This window comes from Sylvia atricapilla, chromosome 3 (assembly GCF_009819655.1).
Source record: "Sylvia atricapilla isolate bSylAtr1 chromosome 3, bSylAtr1.pri, whole genome shotgun sequence".
In the NCBI taxonomy this organism is placed as follows: Eukaryota; Metazoa; Chordata; class Aves; order Passeriformes; family Sylviidae; genus Sylvia; species Sylvia atricapilla.
Window position 1 is genome coordinate 5,613,191 of NC_089142.1, and position 20,322 is coordinate 5,633,512.

At 41.5% G+C, this 20,322-nt stretch overlaps 2 protein-coding genes across 2 annotated transcripts in view; both read right to left on the minus strand.

Annotated features, from left to right (window-relative positions):
* Nucleotides 1-13,193, minus strand: part of RCAN2 (regulator of calcineurin 2) — a 79,315-nt gene extending 66,122 nt beyond the window's left edge. The window contains exons 1-2 of the mRNA XM_066314668.1: nt 13,137-13,193; nt 5,238-5,464 (exon numbers count right to left, since the gene is read on the minus strand). Coding sequence (XP_066170765.1) covers nt 5,238-5,462 — 225 coding nt within the window. The 5' untranslated portion in view covers nt 5,463-5,464; nt 13,137-13,193. The remainder of the gene's footprint in view (nt 1-5,237; nt 5,465-13,136) is intronic.
* CYP39A1 (cytochrome P450 family 39 subfamily A member 1) overlaps nt 1-20,322 on the minus strand; it is a 349,396-nt gene that overhangs the window by 300,628 nt on the left and 28,446 nt on the right. The window lies entirely within an intron of this gene.

A 20,322-nucleotide genomic window follows, 5' to 3' on the forward strand; every position in this document is an offset into this window, starting at 1 on the left:
TAAAAATAGCAGCATGAAAAAGGGCTTTGTTGAGAAATCTGAATGCAAGTTCAAAGGAAAAAATGCCTTTACAAGTAAGGCAACAAAGAGCTCTTAAAGCATCACCCTTGGACAAATATTTCAGCACCCACCTGAGGGAGCCTTAAATATTTTTCAGGATCCAAGTTCAATAATACATCTTAAAAAAAGAAAGAAGTCAGACGAAATCTAACAGAGGCTTCTGCAGTAAGAGCAAGCAATCATCCAATATATGTAAATAAAATTGTAATGTGAAAGAATCCCTCATGAAAATAGTAATTGTTTTCATAGTAAAGTCCTTCTATTAAAATAGGATTATCTTTTCCATTGGCTTGATAGTTTGACTTTTCTCCTTCCTGCCCCACCCCACCTCCATTAAGCTCATGGTTCAGAAAATGCACTTTTAATCACCTTAATTCCCCAGTCTTGCATTCCCACACTGGCCCTCTGCATCAGAATTAGTGCACATTTCAACAGATGTTCTCAGAATCACAGACTGGAGGAGGTTGGAAAGGACCTCTGGAGGTCATCTTTTCTAACCCACCCCTGGCTCAAGCAAGGCCAATTCAAGTTCAGCTACCCAGGACCATGTCCAGACAGCTCTGGAGTATCTCCATGGAGAGAGAGAGACTGCACCACCTCCCTGGGCACCCTGTGGTATCACTGCCTCAGTAAAAAAGCATTTTCTGATGTTCTGTGGTTCAGTTGGTGCTCACAGCCTCTGCTCCTGGCCCTTGGCACCACTGAAAAAAGTCTGGATCAGCCGTGTTTGCACGCTGTCTGTAGTTCATACACACTGCTCAGATCCTACTGAGCCTTCTTCAGCTCAACAGGCACAGCTCCCTTGGCCTTTCTTCAGAGCAGACAGGCTCCCATCCCTTCATCTCTGTGACCTCCCTCCAGTATATCTATGTCTTCCTCATGCTAGAAATTCCAGAACTGGAAACATTTGATCAGTATTTTCTCATACAGAAATAATAATATTGGTTTAGATTACATTGGCAAGAAAAAGCACTTGGTGGACCTTGGCTATCACTGCCTAGGCAGCTTCACCATAACTAAAATGCACAGAAACTGATGAATCATTCTTTATCTGAAATAAAACCATCAAGTTTAATCGGCGCTCCTTCTAATTTGAGCCAAAAGAATGGTGAAAAAAAGGAGCATGCAGCTTCTAAAACGCTTGAGGAAACGCACCCTTCCTTCATGAAAACATATTCTAATAAGGACAGCTTTGTGTAAGCATCTCCTGAGGCACTACAGCATCTGAAGAAACCATCCTAAGAGACAAAGATGCTTACTTTGACAGCGTGTTTACCAGTCCCAGCCTGAAGGAAGTTCGAGTCGCAGAACAGAAAGGTTGCTTTTAGAAAACAGTGATATGTGCGGAAGAAAAGCACAACAAAAGGGTTACTAGCCAGAGTTTAAGGGCAATGGGTAGGAATTAACTGCTGAAACACTCCAATACCCACCCTCAGGAGTTACCAGTGTCATGGCCTTTGGCTCACCAACACAGCTGCTTTATCAGGAAAGCTAAAAGGAGCAGCACCTCCCATTCAGTCACACTACCAGCCAAAAGTAAGTGTCAATTTTGCCACATCTCGCTCATACATAAACAGTCCCATCGATGTGGCAAAACCCAGGGTTAAGGTGAAATTTTATTTTTAGCTTCTTTACAAAAAGGCTTCCATGACCCAACCAAGTCAGCGCTGTACACTCCAAAACACCAAATTAATCTGCCACCATCATTAACAGCTTTATGCCAAAACAAATGATCAGAACAGAGGACAGTGACAGGGACACAACCGAATGTGATCCCAGCTTTACAACAGATTATCCTGTTGGATAATCTCCTCACCTTTGCTGGACTTTAGGCACTAAAAAGCTCTGTATTTCAAGCATACTGTAAAGAAGGTACAATTTCATTTTCCATAGGAAGGTGCAGGCTGTCCATGATGGGAGTGGAGATAAGCAAAGCCACCTCCCCTCAGCTGTAGCAAGCTGCTATCCTTCTGAAGTTGCTATAACATCCTGCACAAATCCTTAAACACCCATATTATCGACCCAGTTATCTGGGGCATTCCCCTGATCCAAGCACGCATTTCTTTCCAAGAACACAGTCTGGAAGGCAGGGAAATATTTTTTGACCAGATGCTGTTTTACTGAAGCAAGATCAGTGGTAGGTAGCATTAATCCATATTCCCCTTCTCTTCAGTGTTTCAGGGCAGTCAGTTCCAAGCAGCTTCCTTGAAGCCTGATAGCAAACTCAGCTTCAGATCCCAGAGCCCACGAGTCTTCAGGCTCAGGATGGTGAGACCTCAGGGTACCAGCCAGGAGAAACCCCAATCCTGAGCCTTTCCTTGCAAAGGACATGGCCTTCAGCTGCCAGAACTCCTCACCTTCAGAAAATGAAAATCCGAACTCAGGCTCCCTGCAGGTGCCATCATTGCTTTTGACAGCAGACAGAATCCCTTCTAAGAGGGATTGCAGACACACAACACTGGTGAAAGGGTATTTTTGACACAGGACTCAGAACAAACCAAATCAGCTTATCCCCAGCACAGGTGTATGTGCTGCCAGTAGCTGCTGCAAGTCCACATTCCAGCACAGTCTGGAATTTACCCTGTATCTGATACAAAGGAGTTAAATGCCTTCATATTTAAACCTGTCTTTAATGAGTGTATTGCTTAGCTATTAGAGTGTCAGAAGTTTGAACTTGACGTTTCAGCCCCTTAGACACTTCAGATAATGTAACTTTAGAACTGACAGAGTAACTTCTTTACATTAACACTGTTCCATGCTGAAGCCATTCAGAACTTTCCACACCAAATCAAACCAGCCATTTCTCTGTTTCTCGAGGGGTTTCTCTGGCTTCCTTTACTAGCTAACTTGTAACTTCCAGTCATACCTTCATTTTCCTCCTAAAAGTGCAGGTCAAGAGTAAAAGTGAAAAATACATTACAAAAAGCTTTATTTTCTGCAGAATGAACACCACAATTAAAGTGTTTTAGATATAACCATTACTGTTAAAAGTTTAGTGTACTATTACATATACTTTGGATCAATACATAATTGAAGATATGATTGTCGGCACCGTTTATGAATAGTGATCATGTGACACTTCAAAATTTAGCTTTGCAACTTGACAATATTTTATTTTGAATTCATGTGTGCTCTTATCTTGCAGCAACAGTTATTAATAGAAAGGATTATGGGTATTAATCAACTGGGAACACAAGTACATGTTCTACAGGAATAATAAAAACTATAATCAACTCCCCAGGTTCTTGGATTTAATGAGAAATCTGAAGGTAATCCTGTCTGGTTAAACAGAGACTTACAGGAGTAACCACTTACCTGCAAACAGAGCTGCTCAAGCCACAGCATGGCCAGGGCCAGATCCGCACATGGCGCAGCACATCCACCTCCACAACCCAGCTGCTATTCTTAAGACACATCCTTAAGTCCTGCAAGTCTGTGGGGATTGCTATCCCACATACTTACATAATCACCCATTCCATTTTCTAACTAAGCCATCAGCTAAATGCCAGAATACAGCTCTCAAAAGGGAAAGCTCAGGAGCAAGTGGGGATAGAATCTCTGCAGGGTGGAGGGAGAGATTCTCTGCTTCCAGGTGGGCTTCTGTTTCCTTCTTTTAAAACTGGACTTTCAGACCCCTTGAACTTTAGACAAGTGCATTACCAGATGGTAAGAAAATTCTGGGAAATGGCAGAATGTAAATGCTAGATGCTTATTAGCAAAAGGCCTATTCAATAAAATAGGGTACTGTATTTCAGAATTGCAATTTAGAGTGTACAATTTCTAATACAGAAATACCCATTTTAAACATCATATCACAGCACTAGTCTGTATTACTCAAACATACACAAGACATTATTACAGAAGACAAAAATGCCTAAAAAACTAAACACAAATAATTCCACTTGTGCAGCCTCACTAGACATCACTTTCAGTACCTTTAACAGGAAGCCTGTCTCCTTACAAGTCTTGTTTTATTGTTCTTTTATCTGGTAATCCCCCCACTAAAAAGTCATTGTCCATTCTGGTCAGCTCTGGTCCCAGTGCTTTTGTAGTTTTATCTGAATACCTCAGACAGTTTCAGGCAAAACCCACTGTACCACTGCCAGCTGGTTTCTGAATTGAAAATTCTGAACAGGACACTCAAGTAGCTTCAGATGTGCCTATAACAATCAGCTCAGACTCATTTCATCAGACAATAAAGCCCCAAGCTATCAGTTTTATATTCCTCAAGTCTCAGTCAGAAAAAATACTAGACTAAGAAACAGGAACTGAATGCTTCTTGCAAGAGTTGATCTGTTGTTATTATTATCATTATCTTAAGACCATTTTGTTCTCAACATTGTTTTAGATTAATTGCAGAGTTCAAAATATTTTCATGAAGTTTCTCATGTCTTTTTATCTAGAAAATCTGAAGTGAATGACAGTGAGAACACAGTATTACAGATAATTTAAAACACACCAGACCTTATCTGTCTTCTCTACAAGTACATAAAAGGAGGTTGGAGTGAGGCAGGTAGTGGTCACTTTTCCAAATTAGCAATCAGTAAGACATAAGGAAAAGGTCTCATGGCATGCCAGGGGAGGCTTAGCTTGGATATTAGGAAAAGATTATCCACCAAAAGGGTTGTCAAGCATTGGAACAGGCTGCCCAGAGAAGGGGTTGAGTCACCAGCCCTGAAGGGGTTTAAAAGATCTGTACATGTGGCACTTGGGGACACAGTTTAGTGGTGGTCTTGGCAGTGCTGGGCTAATGGTTGGGCTCAATCTTAAAGGTCTTTTCCAACCTAAGGATTTTCTAATTCCGTGAGAAAATAAAGAAAGGCAGCCTCCTCTCAGTGATCTGTGATCAGTAAGCAGGAGCAGCCATCACATGTTTGACTTTGCCATTCCCACCATCCCTTCAGCCAAGGTTGCCATGAAGACACAAACCTCCATTTCAGTACTCTGCAAATCTCAGCAAAAGAAAAACATTTTTCATGACCTCAGCTGACAAAAAGGTTTTTAAGCTCTTGAAATAAACATCAAAGCAGAATGTTGTTGTCACCTTAGAAAGGAGTCAGTCATATTTATGATCAAGTTTCGTTGCTAGGACAGATTAAACTGTTTCACTGACTGCAATAAACAGATATAAAGCACAGGTTTATTTTACAGGGAAAACTTGGAAAGAGACACTGTACCTTACTGTCCTCATCCTCAAACACGGACTGGTGAACATTACAGGCAAAGAGAGAATTTGGGAGATCGTTGAAATCAATTATTTCATGAAAATCTTCCTCTGCAAAACATCTCTTCAGGCCGTTGTCTCCATTGATAGAGTAGAGTAGGAACTGTCCTCCATCCTCTGGGATGCAGCCATAGTGGCCAAGGCCCCGCTGTCCAAAGAAGTAAGAATCTCCCCTCATCCCTGGCAGCACAGAGAAGACAACATCACATAGTTACATTACGTATTTAAACACTCCACACACACGAGGTAACCCAGAAAATTCTTAAGTCTGGGGGCTCTGTTGGTAGAAAGTAAATTTCACACTATTTCAAGGCAAAAACTGGCCTCTCTGACACAGGGCACTAATATCAGTCTCACCAAGGTTCAAACGGGGATTTGGCTTTAACTTCATTTATTTATTAGCACAGAAAAGGCCGAAACATACCAGCACAAGCTTCTGAACACAAGCAGAAGAGATATCACTTAAGGGCCCCTCGCCCTGTGAGAAAACACTGTGCTTGTATTTGGGTTTAAGAGAACCATGTTTGTTACTGGGAAGGCTGTGGATGCTTCTGAGTCTGCAGCCAGCTCAGGAAGCATAATGCCCAGGGTAAGAAGAACTTTGAAAATAACTTTTAAATTTAAACCAGGCATCAAAAAAACAAAACACCCTTATGGAAAGGGAGCATGAACATGGAGTCATCAAAAACCAGCACAACCAAGACACATCTCTGCTACAGCAAATTTCCTCTACAGTTTAAGTACAGAACTTACACTGGTTTTCAAAGCCCCTTAGCAATTTCTTTGCATCTTAATCACACCAGGAACCAAATAAAGTTCAGGGAATATTGGACTCAAGATGACTTTCAGCAGTTTTAGCCAAGCCCTGCTGACTTTGGAGCCTTTATCCCAAATGTGTCAGTATAGAAAGGTAGTTTTAAGGCACACAAAATGATGGGCCCATACATTAAATGGTATCACTACTGTTGTTATCAGAGAAGGCTTCATGCCAGCAAAATCGAGTAAGTCAAGGTCCGATTAATGATCAGTGTGTTAATTAGTATAAAATCAGGTATTTAGCAGTCCTTAGTGGACATCAGCCTATCACATCTACACAGCCCCAGTAAGCTAACCAGAAGTTTACTGGATAATAATCTATTCCCTTTTATTTGTTTCTTTCAATAACAATATGCAATCATTAGCTGCTTTTCCTCCTAACACAAGCATTTAGAGAGTTACATAAACTCAGCAAGCTCATCTGTTCTTCTCTGCCCTTGCTTTCTTGAATACTTGCTATTCTCTATAAATAGCTGTAAATATTAGCTCAAACACACTATATAGGACTGCTGTCCAAAATTAAACCATATGGGTTTATTACACTTAATCTCAGTAAAGCTAAATTATGGAGCTAATTTGCCATGGCTGTGCCTTTCATATAACCTCTGCTCTGAAATGAGATTAGGCTGATGACAGAGCACATCATTCCATAACATAAGGTTATGGAAATATCAGTAATTGTTATTGCTGGAGTCTCAAGGCTAATCACAGAAGTTCTCAAGTACACAAGCTGAAGCCATGCTCCAAAGTACTGTGTTAACCTGAGGACGGTTTTCAGGCCATCAAATACACACTTTCCTTTCAGTAGCTCAGCCCACTATTAGCACAACTACCTCCAACTAATTTCAGCTTAGAAATTAAATTGTAATTGGAAAGAAAAAGCCTGAACAAACGGCAGAAGAGATGGCTACATGTTCAGCAGTACAACCTTAAGTGTAGGAGGGCTCACCATAACAGCAACGTTGCCTCTGGTATTTGAACCAACTCACTTCAGCTTTGTATTACTGCACATTTCATGGTAAACACATCCAAGGAAATACTGTAAAGAAATCCTCAGAGCAGCCAGAAACTTCACATCAGAATGTAGTATTTTTCTCTAGCAAAAAGCTTTAATAAATCATCTCCTCCAAAAACAATCATCTCTAAGCATATTTGTCATCATGTCTAGCCTGTGTCATTAGCTTTATGGAAATGAACCTCAAGCTCAGTGTGTTACAAAACACAATTTACATGGCAGGACAGACTTGTGCCAGGCTGTGGGAAGAATTTCATTCACAACAGGCAAACAATCTGCAGCCAGGGAAGACACTGACCATCTGAGAGTCACGCTGGAGACACTAAAGTTGTAGGAATTTGAATTATGAATGTTAAAACTAACAAGTTTCAAACCTCCTTTCCTGAGGCATAACAAAGCTAATTGTGCAGAGAAGCAAAGAATCTCAATCCTATGACAGAAGTCAGAAAAGTCTAGAGGCTTTCTCACCAAACAGTTGTTTATTTTTGTCTCCTGGGAGAGCCGTATTATAATAAAGTACTACATAGGAAAGCTTTAAAGTTAGAAATTCAGCCAAAGCACTATGACAAACAACAAAACAAAACAGGATTTTAAGTTACAACCATGAAGCTCAGGTTTTTAACCAATAACACCACAAACATAAGCTGCAGCAGCCAGGATGAGAAATTAATAAATATTTACATAATGTGACAGTAGTCTTGTTCTGCTAGAGCTCTGGGATGGGAAAAAGCTTGATTGCTTTTTTCCTAGCCAATTATTGAGACATTTTTGCCCAGTGGGACTTGGGTATCAGCCAAGTCTTTTTAAGAAAGTCACTGTTTCACAGGCCTTTTGACCAGGTCTCTTCCCACACTTACAGGTAGATGTGTCTGTATCTGCACAGGCATCTCCTACTCTTAACATACACCCAGAGTTCTCATCAGTGTTCCCTCCACTAGCAAGTCAACTCATACCTGATCCTTGACTTCTCTGCCCAACTTATGATGGTTAAGATGGTTAAGAATACCTGTATGCACTAACTGTTGTTTGCCAGATTTTCCTTAGCCATGCTCTGCAGCAGAGAAAGCACAGCACCACAGTTAAAATAGAAATACACTAATTAAATACATATATGTTCCCCAAGAGAAATAAACTGCCTATGAGTCTGAGCTCAACAATAATCAGAGGGGACAAGCATACTTGAATCAACAACATTTGTTAGCAGACTTCAGTCAGAGATTATCCTCAGGCATAAGATGGAAATCTTACTTTTTTCCACGTCATGAAAAATGTTACACATGCAAAAATTTACATATATATGTAAAAAATCATAATTACATATTCATTATTATGTCTGCCAAACCTTAAGACTCAGATATCATGTTGTTGGTAGTGTTTTGTGGCTTCTTTGAAATTACTTAGCCACTTCAGGTAGTCCTCTGTCAACAAAATCATCCTCTTTCCAACTATTCAACTAATTTAGAACAAAAGAATTTACATTTCAAATCCCTTTAAACAATTAACTCTAAGTCATGTATCATCCATGAACTAGATTTCCATATAAAATAAGACAAATTAAAAGTAATCTTTTATGTTACAATAACACAAATCACTGGATCCCATTCCCATTTATGTTAAAGCTCCTTTCCACAGCTTCTGAGAAAATAAGTTAAGTCCAATCCCTTAGGGTCCTTTTTATATGAAAATAAAGAAAGAAACAAACAAACCACAACAACAACAAAACCACCAAAAAAACCCCATGTAATAGAGAACTGTACTTATCTTCCTTTTAAAATGCAATGAGTTCAAACTGAGCTATGCATTTGCTTCTCCCCTCCCAAGTCAGATTTTACAAATACTTGAGATACCAGAAGTCGCCATACAGAATTTCAGAAGAACTGGCAATGCCATTAAAAAAATACACTAATATAGGCACTATCCAGCACTAATATTGATGCTAAATTATCCAAAATCTTAACTGGAATCATGACAGCAAACTCTGTCAGGATTGTTCCCTTGAGAAGTGTAGGACACTGAGGCAGATTCCAAACTGAGCATAACAACTTCATAAACCTCCAGCTAAAGCTGAGCACTTTATGCCACATCCATTTATTCCCTTTATTTAAGGCACACCCGAATGTTATCTGAGTTATTTCTGAATTTGGTGAAAGGTTTGGGCCCTCAGCTTTTAACCCTTGGAGAACCACAGCAGCCACTTCCCTCCCAGACCCTACACATCACTCTGATGTGGGTTCCTTTACATTTCTCCTCCCAGTGGTCCAGGTGTACAAAGGTTTGAGAGAGCTCCAAACACAAGGCAAACACTCTTCCCACTGGCACAGATCAGGTCATGTCAGTGCTCAGTGCCGGAGATGCTGTGACCAAAATCTCCGTAGAGATTCCATGTGGGAGCTCTGTGTTCATTCTGTTACCTCACTATTTTTAGACACAGCACACCTCTAATTAAAATGAACAGAGGCCAGCAGAAAATTATATTCACTGGAAAAACAGCAGTAGCTCACTGAACCTTCTCTTTGAAATAATACACTTATTTAGTGTAAAACTGAAAGGGCAAAGATGTACATCTTCTCATGAAGTCAGATCCCTGCAGAGCCCAAATCTTCGGCAGAAATTGTATTGAATGAAGGTAATTTGAGCATATGAAGTGTCTGAATGGACCAATGCCTTCTATATCACTGTGCATTTATAGATTTATCCATTGTTTTTATGGAAACTAATAAGGCATTTCCTTGGTGAACATTTCCCTGTGTTGAGAGTTTTTAAAAAGAATCCCTGAGGGACATCAAGAAACAGGCACATATCTCTTGAAATCACAAGGAAACTTTACTTTTTTTTTTTTTTATTAAACACTGCTTGCCATGACAAACAACATGACTAAAAATAGAATAAAGCAAACAAAATGTTACAAATAGAAGCTTTAAATATAATCACTATAAACTAGAAGTATTATTGAGTCCTGAGTGCAAACCTGGAAACCATAATCTGCAGGAATTAAGAAAATTTGGAGGAAAAAACAAAGCAAGAAAAGTTACAGTTGCTTTTCTAGAAGGGTCCAGGAGAAGAGTAGGGATTCTATCGTGGCTCCTGCTGAAGAAAAAAAAAAAAAAAAAAAAAAAAAAAAAAAAAAAAAAAAAAAAAAAAAAAACACCACAGCCCCAGAAAAGCAATTTTTACCATAATTCAAAGGCAGGGGAGAGGCAGAAGGGAGGAAATCAAACCCAGTGAATTAGATTTTACTGGAAGAATATTTTTTTACTTAAAATATTCACTGACTTTACAGTAGCAGAGCCACCAATTTCAGTGGGGTCTGCCCAGGGCTGCATCTCCTGCTGAAGCCAACTGGCCCCACACTGAAGGCTCTGTCAGAAAGCACAAATGTAACAGGGAAGGTCACACAGTAACTTACTGGAATTTCATTCTACTCTGCACAATGAACACTGGAGAGGAGCATTATTTTTAATGGTGCTAATTCTTCACTATGGAAAGCTCCTATGGACTTAAATAGAGGCTTTTTACTTAATTAGAAAGAGCAGAATTGGACCTCACATGACAGGATTAATGAACCTTTGCTGACTCAAAAGCAACAAGGACTGTAGTGACCCCCTCCCACAGCCTTCATCCCCATCTCCCACCTGGGCAAATTCCCTCACAGGAATCAAAATTACCAGTACAGAGAAGTCCACTCACATTTGAGCTCCAGTTTGCTTAGCATCACACAAAAATAGTGCCAATCTCCACTTTTCCTCTTACAGAAGTGGCAGATATGAGGAAGAGGATTTTAATTTTTTTTTTTTCTAAATGCTAACGGGTGCAAATCCCAAATGTTCTAATCCTTTCCATTGACATTCTAGCCGCATTAAATTTAGCTGAGACTTTTGGAACTATTTTTGGAAGCTTTTAACATCCAAAGGGACTATTCAGTTTTATTCCTCTAAAGCAGGACTGGTCAGCTCAAGCAGTCCAAGACATGAACATCACCCTGAAGGTTCAGCTGTGCCTCCCAGGCCAGGGATGTATCCTGAGACCACAAAGGGACTCATCTGGCATCGCCTTGCTGACACCTGCATCTCCAGCGCTGGAGAAAACAATCCAGGAGGCACTGGTGAACCCAACCAAGCCGAAATTCCAGTCCCACTGCACAACAGCAAGGTGACACTTTGGAGCAGCCAATGTCAGGTGTGAAGATTCCCTGAGCTGCTTTTAAAGTCAAGAAGCTGAGCTTCGATCAATTGGGCACTACAGTAACCATGGCAACATTAAGGTATTCAAAGAACAGGAAAAAAAAAGCCTCCCCAAACACAAAGAAACCAGAACAAGCTTCCTAATCACCTTCACTTGGCCTCTATGCTAATCTATTTAAAGCAAGCCCGTTTTATAAGGGGCACACAGCATTAGAGCGTCACTGGCCTTCAGCCAGAGCTGTCACCTCACGCAGGGGTCAGTGGAACACTCGTTCAGCAGCCCTCCAGCTTGTAACCTGAAATTCAGAACTGTGCCCCAAACCTTACCCAGAACTACCTGCAACAGGAGCCATTCACTGGGCTTCAGTCCTAGAAGACACTCAGGATACGATGATGACTTCGAATAAACCTTCAAAGTTTCCTTGTCTAAAAGGAGGAAGCTAGCACAATCAAGTAATTTATAAATAAATAAGTAAATAAATAAACAAAGGACACCAATGCAATGACAAACGTTTTCAACAAAATGACAAACCAAGCTACTGAATCTGAACACTACAATGCTTGGAAAAGCACAGACAAACTATCACACAGCTGACAACTTCTTGGAAGTTTAAGGAGGATAGGACAGATCCTGCTGTTAAAGGTACCAAAAACTAGTTAACAGATACAATCATCTACAGAAAATCTTCTGTCCTTGTTTACTGAGATATGTTAGCAGTTTTCTGTAATGTTTTATATTCTCACAGTATTCAGACTTCCATCTGTTTAAGGATGATGGAAAACAATATAATTTAGTTTCACTGCAAGAATAAATCTTGCAGTTTCTTTACACTACTCATGTATTTTCATAGAATAGGAGTTTTCCTTTTCATCAGGGCAGCAACTCTAACTAGCTAAAAGACCAAACCATTTCCAAGGGCAAAACTTGAAAGCAGAAGACAGAAGCTGCTGTAAAGTATAACCTACACCATGATTAAACTACAATTCTCATTTATATGATTCCTTTCAGCTGTATAAACTTATTATACATTTGTTTTTAGGAACTTTCATTAAACTTCAAATTCAAGTAATAAAGGAACACAATATTTTAAAGAGGTACAAAAGAATCTGTGAGAGGTGAGGAAAAAAAATCCCAAACCAGCAAGTTTGGAGAGTTACCTATTACAAAAGCTTTAAATTATATTGGCTTGGGATCTCTGAATCATAGAGCGGTTTAGGTTGGACGGGATATTAAAAACCATTTCGTTCCAACCCCTTGCCAGGGCAGGAACACTTTCCACTGTCCCACGTTGCTCTAAGCCCCATGCAAGCTGGCTTTGGACACTTCCAGGGATGGGGTATTCACATCTTCTTCGGCCAACCTATGCCACTGCCTCACCAGCCTCACAGTAAAGAACTTATTCCTAATATCTAACCTAAACCAGCCTTTCATTCACTTCAATGCCATTCCCCCTCGGCTACGGCAGCCAAGTTTAGAGCAGCCCGAGAAGAGCCTCTCTCAGGGCTCCCGGCGCAGCGCAGCGCGGAGCCGCCCCAGCGCCCGCTCCGGCTCCGCATCGCCGCGACCCCGACCTGCTCCCAGCACGGCCGCAAAGCCCCTGCCCACGCCCCACCCCTCCTCAGGAGCTCCTCCGCATCCCATCGGGAGAGACACCGGCCCCGACCCCTCCTGATGGATGCTCCTCCGTATCCCCCGCGCCCCGGGAGCCGCGGGTGGAAGGAGCCCCGAGAGCTGTGCGGCGCCGGGGCAGGACCGCGGGGCGGTTGCATAACCCAGATCTGCGGGACAGCGCTGCGGCCCGACGGGGAAGGAATCGTGGGGAGGCGGCCGTGCTCTTACCTGCGGCTCGCTCGCCCGTTCCTGCCCGCCCGGAGTCCGCCGCGCTCCGCGCCCAACACTCCCTCAGAGCGCCCCGCGCCCGCCCGCGCCGCGCCCGCCAAGGTGGAGGACGGAGCGGCCCAATCAGCAACGCCCCCGCCTAAACAGGCAGGAGGAGTCGCCAATGAGAACGCGAGGAGCTCGTTGGTCCCGCCTCCCGGATCCTTGGCCACGCCCCCAGTCCCACGGCGATGCGCCGGGAATCAGTGTCCGGCGGGGCCCGTGAGGGGACAGGGGACTGAGGACAGAGGACAGGGCACGGGGGATGTACGGGGACAGATGAGTGGGGCCAGGCGAGCCGGGGATGTGTGGGGACAAGGGATGAACGAGGACAAGTGACAGGTGAGTGGGGTCAGGTGAGAGGGACATAGGACAGGGTGAGCGGGACAGGTGAGTGGCACAGAGCAGTGAGGGGACACAGGTGAGCCAGGGCAGGAGCTCCCAGTGACACCCCAGCACACAGGGAGCGGTAGGAACCAGACGATGTTTTGTGTTCTCGTGGCAAAGCTGCTCTCCCTCAAGGTGTCAATGCCTCCACCCTGAGGGTGAAGTGGGATTGGGTGAAGTCAGGTGGGATGGGAGTGAGGAGAGGTGGGGTAGGAGAGAGGTGGGATGGGATAGACTGGGAGTGAGAAGGGATGATGGGATAAGGTAGTGGAGAGGTAGGTTAGGATGCAGACAGAAGTAGGACGGACATCCTCACCGTGACAGGGCACTCACCTCGCCATGGTTTTAGTGACACCCCCTCAGGCCCTCCTATGGTGATGTTGCAGGAGCCCTGATTACTCTGGAGGATGGAGCTCCCAAGACCATTTTCCCCTCTGACCACCAACAGCCAAGTGAGCTCCATCTGGGATGGAGCCAATTCTTCAGGCTAACAGGTGAATCGAGGGTATCTCCCCAGTATGGATGATGCCAGAAGAAGCATTTTTAGGGCTCTAAAGGAACGTCACGTTTGCAGTGGAAAAAGGCTGATGCTGGTCATGATTTTAAAAAGAAGAGAAAGCCCTCAGATGCCCCCAAGGCATGTTTTATTAAAGGAAGGGCTATTTTCTCTCTTCCAGCTGCACATCCAAGGCTGCTAAACATCAGAGGCTAACGCTGATTTTCTGTGGTCTTGTCGCTTTGGAACGTAATACAAAGGGATTTAATCAATAGGTTGATACAGAAACTAAATAGGTTTTTGTGAAGATGGCTTTGAAAATCTATAGAATGTAATGAAGAACTAGAAGACTCCCATGTAATTATTAAATACCCTATAAAAATCTATGTAAGGAATAATTCTCTATTAGTTAAAAATATATAAAAAGATGTGTGCCATTTATAGCAGCACTTTCCAATAATAGCAGAAAATAAATGGTATGAAGAATGAAATCAATAACGTATCCCACCTCAGCTCTGCAGACAGCAAAGAGCAATGCACTGGAGATTGCTGCACTTGCAACAGAAGAGTTTCTTCTTAGTCCCTTAACTAAGGACTGATTTATGCCTTGAAGCATATCTGGTTTAGACCCCTTTCAGGGTTTCTGCTTCAGTTCTGCTTTTATTTTTAAATGTATAATAGGTAACTTATAATAGTAATTATTATTTTTATTGGTTTGTCCTTGTGCCTAAAATATTGATCTCTGACCATGATCTTACAGCTTTAGGCATTATGCAGAAGAATAAGCAAGCTGTGGAACCAAAGACGTCACTATATAAACTAATCAGGTTTTCAATCAAATTATCTCTTGTTATTTTTTGTTTTGGGAATTAAACCTGCTAGGATATTTTCCTTTGTCTCCATTTATGTGTGTTCCCTTTGCATGATGTGTTATTTTAATATTCTGAGTAGGAAGAGCATCCACAGGGCTTTTTCTGTCCTGCATTTTATGTTATACAATTTCCTTGTGTCTTCTTATCTCCATTCTCTTAACTTTATCTTGTGTCTCAATTTTTATTAATTTTCATATTGGGAAGAATGTTTTTATTGTGATGAAGTTGCACTAGCGTATGTTTTCCTTGTGGTAAAATGGGAACCTCTGCAGTTTTGAAAGCAAGCTGACCTGTGCTCAGGAAAAATCAGGAAAGCCAAGGTCAGCACTTTGCGGTTTATATGCATCCAGTCACTATTGCTAAGATGAAGGGGAAAACCCCCTAAATTCCACTGATTGCAGTGAAATGTCCTTCAGAGTCGATAACTATAAGAATGGCAGCAATTGCAGGATTTGAATATCCCCTGTTATAAGCATTAAAGATTTCTATTAGGAAAGGTCACAAAATAATGTATTATTTAGACTTGGGAAAATAGTGTTGCCAAAATACTAGGATAAGAGCAATTGAGAGAAGATCTTTTGTGGAGTCCCATCCTTCACCCCAGAGCTGTTGAGGCCATGCACCCTGTGCCTCTTAAAGGCTGTGGCCATCCTCCCACCGCCCAAACAGTTGCAGAGTGCCAAAACCTGGAGGAAGCTGTAATTCTGGAAAGGATACCAAAGGAGGTGATGAAACAGCTGCTCCTTGCAGGATCCACAAGCAGTGCTGTGAGCTCATCCCACAGAACTGAGTGGGAGTTTGTTACTGATATCCCAGAGCAAAGGCTTAGCCCGTCTCCTCCAAATCCTGAGCTGCTCATTATCTTCAGTCTGCACCTGCTTCCCATCTCCAGATTTAATCTGTAAGCAAAAGTGGCCTCTCAAGTGTGCTAAAGCAGCTATGAAGAATTTCAACACAACTGAAGCACTATAACCAAAAGATTTTGCCTCTGACAATGTTACCTTGATTTCTGATCATCAAAATACAAATCCTGGCTAAGTCCTACAGCCTTTGCAGACATTTTGATGGCAAATTCTCCTTTTTTTCGGAAGAGACAAGTAATGAAGCCTGAAAATCTGTAGATGCTGAAGAAATCAGTGCTTCATCTGTTACATTTTTGCTCACTGGGATAATCCCAAATTCTTTGGCCAGATATGGATTATGATTTCTTGCAAATGGCTGAGTCTGGAGATTAGAATGGATAAAGCAAGTAAAATTAATGTTGACTCTGTCAGCATTATAATCTCCATTGTTTTTGTTACTTTTTTGGAACATAAAAAACACAGTTGGATCCATCTAGCTTTGTCTTCTGTCTCCAGCAGCCAAGACTGGATGCTTAGTAAATCAGTGTAAAAATAGGCTCTATGTTCTCCTATTTACCTTCTAATTTTCCAGCAACTAGGAAGGTAGGGATTTCTGGAACCCATGGCTGAATCCAAGTTACTCCACTTAGTAGCTACCAGTGGTCCTGTTCTCTAGGAGTTTTTAACTCTTTTTTAACCCATTTGTGGGTTTGCTTTGCACAATGTGCTGTGACAGGATAGTTCTTCACTGTGTAAAAATAATTTCAAGTCTTATCCCTGTTTAAGTGTTCCTTTGTTGCAGAGACAGTAACTTTTTTGTTTATATCTTCTCACCATCGTTATAGGACAAGGTGGATTGACTTAAGATGAAGAAAGAGAGCAGGTTTAGATTAGTTATTAGGAAGAAATTCTTCCATGTGAAGCTGCAGAAGCCTTGGCATAGGTTGCCCAGAGAAGCTGTGGATACTCCATCCCTGGAAGTGTTCAAGGTCAGACTGGAGCAACCTGGCCTAGTGGAAGGTGTCTCTGCCCGTGATAGGGGTTGGAACAAAATGAGCTTTTAGGTTCCTTCAAACCCAAAATATTCTGTGATTACTTTCTAGCCTTTAATTGGATTTACCTCCAGCTATCCCTTATTTCAATTTCATGTGGTTTTCTCTGTTTTCACTGGGAGACTTTATCACCATCCTTTAGCCTATCTAATTTTACAAGAAAAAACTGCTTTGAAACTTTGCTTCTGCTAAAGTAACTGTTGAATTTTGCTGGGTCTGGAATAGGCAAGAGCTGTCTGGCCAAGGGACTCTGAATAACTCTGAGCATCTGGGTTAGAGTCCTATGACTCTGGGGGTCCCCTCCTCATCTAAGGGGAAGCTACTGATTCTTAACATTCAGTTCCCCTTTTTGACCACTTCCTAGCCCCACACTGGCATTTCCAGAGGACTTTCCACTTCAGTCTCCAGATCTCCTGCAGTGCTGGAACCAGTCTGTGTGTGTGGTTTGGGTTATTTTTTCCACTGTGCATTGCTTTGCACTTATCACTGCTGAACTTCATCTGCCAGTTTATCACCCAGTCACTCAGGGCAGTGAGACAACATTGCCTCAACACCTCTCCAGTGTCTCTGTGTGCTCAGCAATTGCAGGGCAGCTTAGCTGCAGTGTATTACAGAGAAAGGCAAAACTGTGCAAAGCAAATGCTCTTTTTGCTTTTTATCTACAGAGGATTTTACATTGTCCTGGGGACAGGAACAATAATTGCACAAATGAAAAATTCCTGCAGGAAAGGAAACTCCTCCACCTGCTGAAAAATTTTAGTGCCTGTAGTGCCCTTGTACACATTACTCCATGAACAGGTTGATCATGGAGCAGAGCTGTTTCCTCTAGGGGCTTGAATATGCAGGGAAGCACATGCTCCAGCTGGGATGTCTGTTCTCTCCAAATCTGGAATGTGGGGGTCAGGCAAGTATGGAGAAGAACCTAGACAGGGCTTCCAGCAGCTAAAGGGGCTACAAGAAAGCTGCAGAGGGGGGTTTTTATTAGGAGCATGGAGTGATAGAACAAGGAAAAAGACCTTAAGCTGAAGGAAGGCAGGTTAAATTAGGTATTGGGAAGAAATTCTTCCCTATGAGGGTGGTGAAGCCCTGGCATGGGTTGCCCAGAGAAGCTGTGGATCCCTCATCCCTGGAAATGCTCAAATTTGGGTTGGATAGGGCTTGGAGCAATGTTGTCTAGTGGAAGGTGCCCCTCCCCATGGCAGGGGATGGAATGGGATGATCCTTTAGGTCCTTTCCAACCCAAACCAGTCTGTGATTCCGTAAGAACCTGTGGCACTGCTCTGGAACCCCTGAGCTCCCCCCTTTACAGTGGGACACCCCCTGCATTTGGCTCTGTTGCTCCCTAAATCCCCTCTCTGGAATATCCCTCTTGTTTCTGAGCATCTTCAGGAGCAGACAGAGTTCAGACAAGGAGCTCATGTCTTTTAAGGCAATGAGAACAGGAACAAAGAATCTTTCCTTTTTACATCTACTTCAGAGAGGAAGAGTTGTTGGAAAAAAATAAAGGGCTTTTTTGATTTCACATTGCAAAAATTCCCTATCTAACATAAAGTCCCCCAAACCAGAACTTTACTATCTTATAGCTAACCCTCAGCTTTAAAGACAACAAAAATGGCACGTCCCCATTTCTGTTGAAGGAGTATTTTTAACTAAGAGATGTTTTTTCAGCCTAGATGCATGATAGATCAAGGGGAAAAACAGGTTTCTTTGACTTTTAAAACAACCTCCATTTCAAGAAAGAAAAACACAAACCTTTTGTTCTGTAACAACATCCTTACAGTACAAGTGCGACTCTCAGATCTGAAATACTATGGCCAGATGCAAATTTTCACATTTGAATGAGGATGCTGAAAATAGAAAGTTTTCATTTTGTTCCTTGTTTCTTTAAAATTTTGTGGTTTACTCCTTATGTACTTTTCAAAGGGATCTTCTCAGCAGAGTCCTGGACTGTTTATTTCATAATTGGTTCATTAAGGTCAAGGCCTGTACAAGCTACTGTGCAAATTCAAAAGCCATCTTGGAGGTGTAGCCATAATTCAAGGGTATGACTGATGATGTCAGCCCAAATTCCTCAGGAATAAACTGTGGTTTGCTGCCATGTGTTAACAAGTAGGAGCACTTGGTTTCTAGGATTTACCCAGTTAAACTACAAGAAGCTGAAACATCTGGCTTGTCAAAATGGTCACAAGGTTATAGAGGCAATGACAAAAATGTCAGAAAATTCAATCCAGGAAATGAGAACAGTTTAACCACAACATAAGTGCAGTCTCTAAAACACATTGTCTTACCTTTCAGATGCACTGATTCCTCTCTTTTTAAATTTTAATTCTCCATGAATGAAATTCCATGTATTTTGAGGAAGTACTAAACATCATTATGATTTTTAGTAAGTAATTCTTACCACCTTCTTACATTTGTGATGAGAATTATTAGAAGTGACTTGCCCATTGTGACCCAAATGGAAATAAAAAAATGCAATGAGCCATAGCTATGTGACCTCAAGCCAAACACTTCAAACTCATGTACCTAAATATAGACACCTAAATAAATGGCCTGGTTTTCAGGAGCACTGTGTGACTCTCAGAGTTGTAGGTGCTCTGAAAAATCAAGATGCTTATTTAGGTATCTAAATACAGACTGAGCTTCTGAATATATTATTTAATTTGCTTCAGAACGTAAACAACTAAGAAAACAAAGCTACCAGAAATTCTATTTTTATATGTGCTAATTAGAAGACCACAGAGTGTAATTCACTGCAAGACACAATTTACTCCTCTAAAGCAATATTGTGGTAATTAATGTTTATTAATTCTTGAGAAGTAGAATTTAGGAGCCCTGGTTCTGAAGCAATTTACTCCTCTAAAGCAATATTGTGGTAATTAATGTTTATTAATTGTTGAGAAGTAGAATTTAGGAGCCCTGGTTCTGAAGCAGTGCTAGACAGGTTTGATGGAGAAGTCCACTGTATGACATTTCTTTGCCTTTTATTAATCTTTATCCTTAATTATGGAGATTGACACAGGAAGGCTTTCTAAAATGTCGTTTTAAGGAGCTTTGTTTGTATTGAGAGATCATTTAAAATTTTTTTTAATGTTTCAGTCTCCTTAAGTGTGATCCATAATCTTCAGGCTTCTTGCATTTTTCTTTTTTTTTTCTGAAGTTTTCATTCATTATTCTGACACTTTTAAGTGACTACTGAATGCATAATTGGAGTATCATGGGAAGCAGAAGGCTGTGTTATTAGTCAGCATGACACCACATATACATCCAGTTAATAGAAAATAAGCAGCTCAAGCAGGTAAGTAGCAATTGAGACTATTTTTTGAGCCTGAATTGTGCCTAGAAGTGAAAACTTAATTTTTCACCACTTCTGCTAAGACATAGTTTGCTCACACTTTATCTTTGTGTATGCTTGTCTTTATATCATTGCTTTTATATATTTTAGCCCTGGTTTTCTAGAGATCACATCAGTGACTGACAGTGGATGATGCCAGTGCC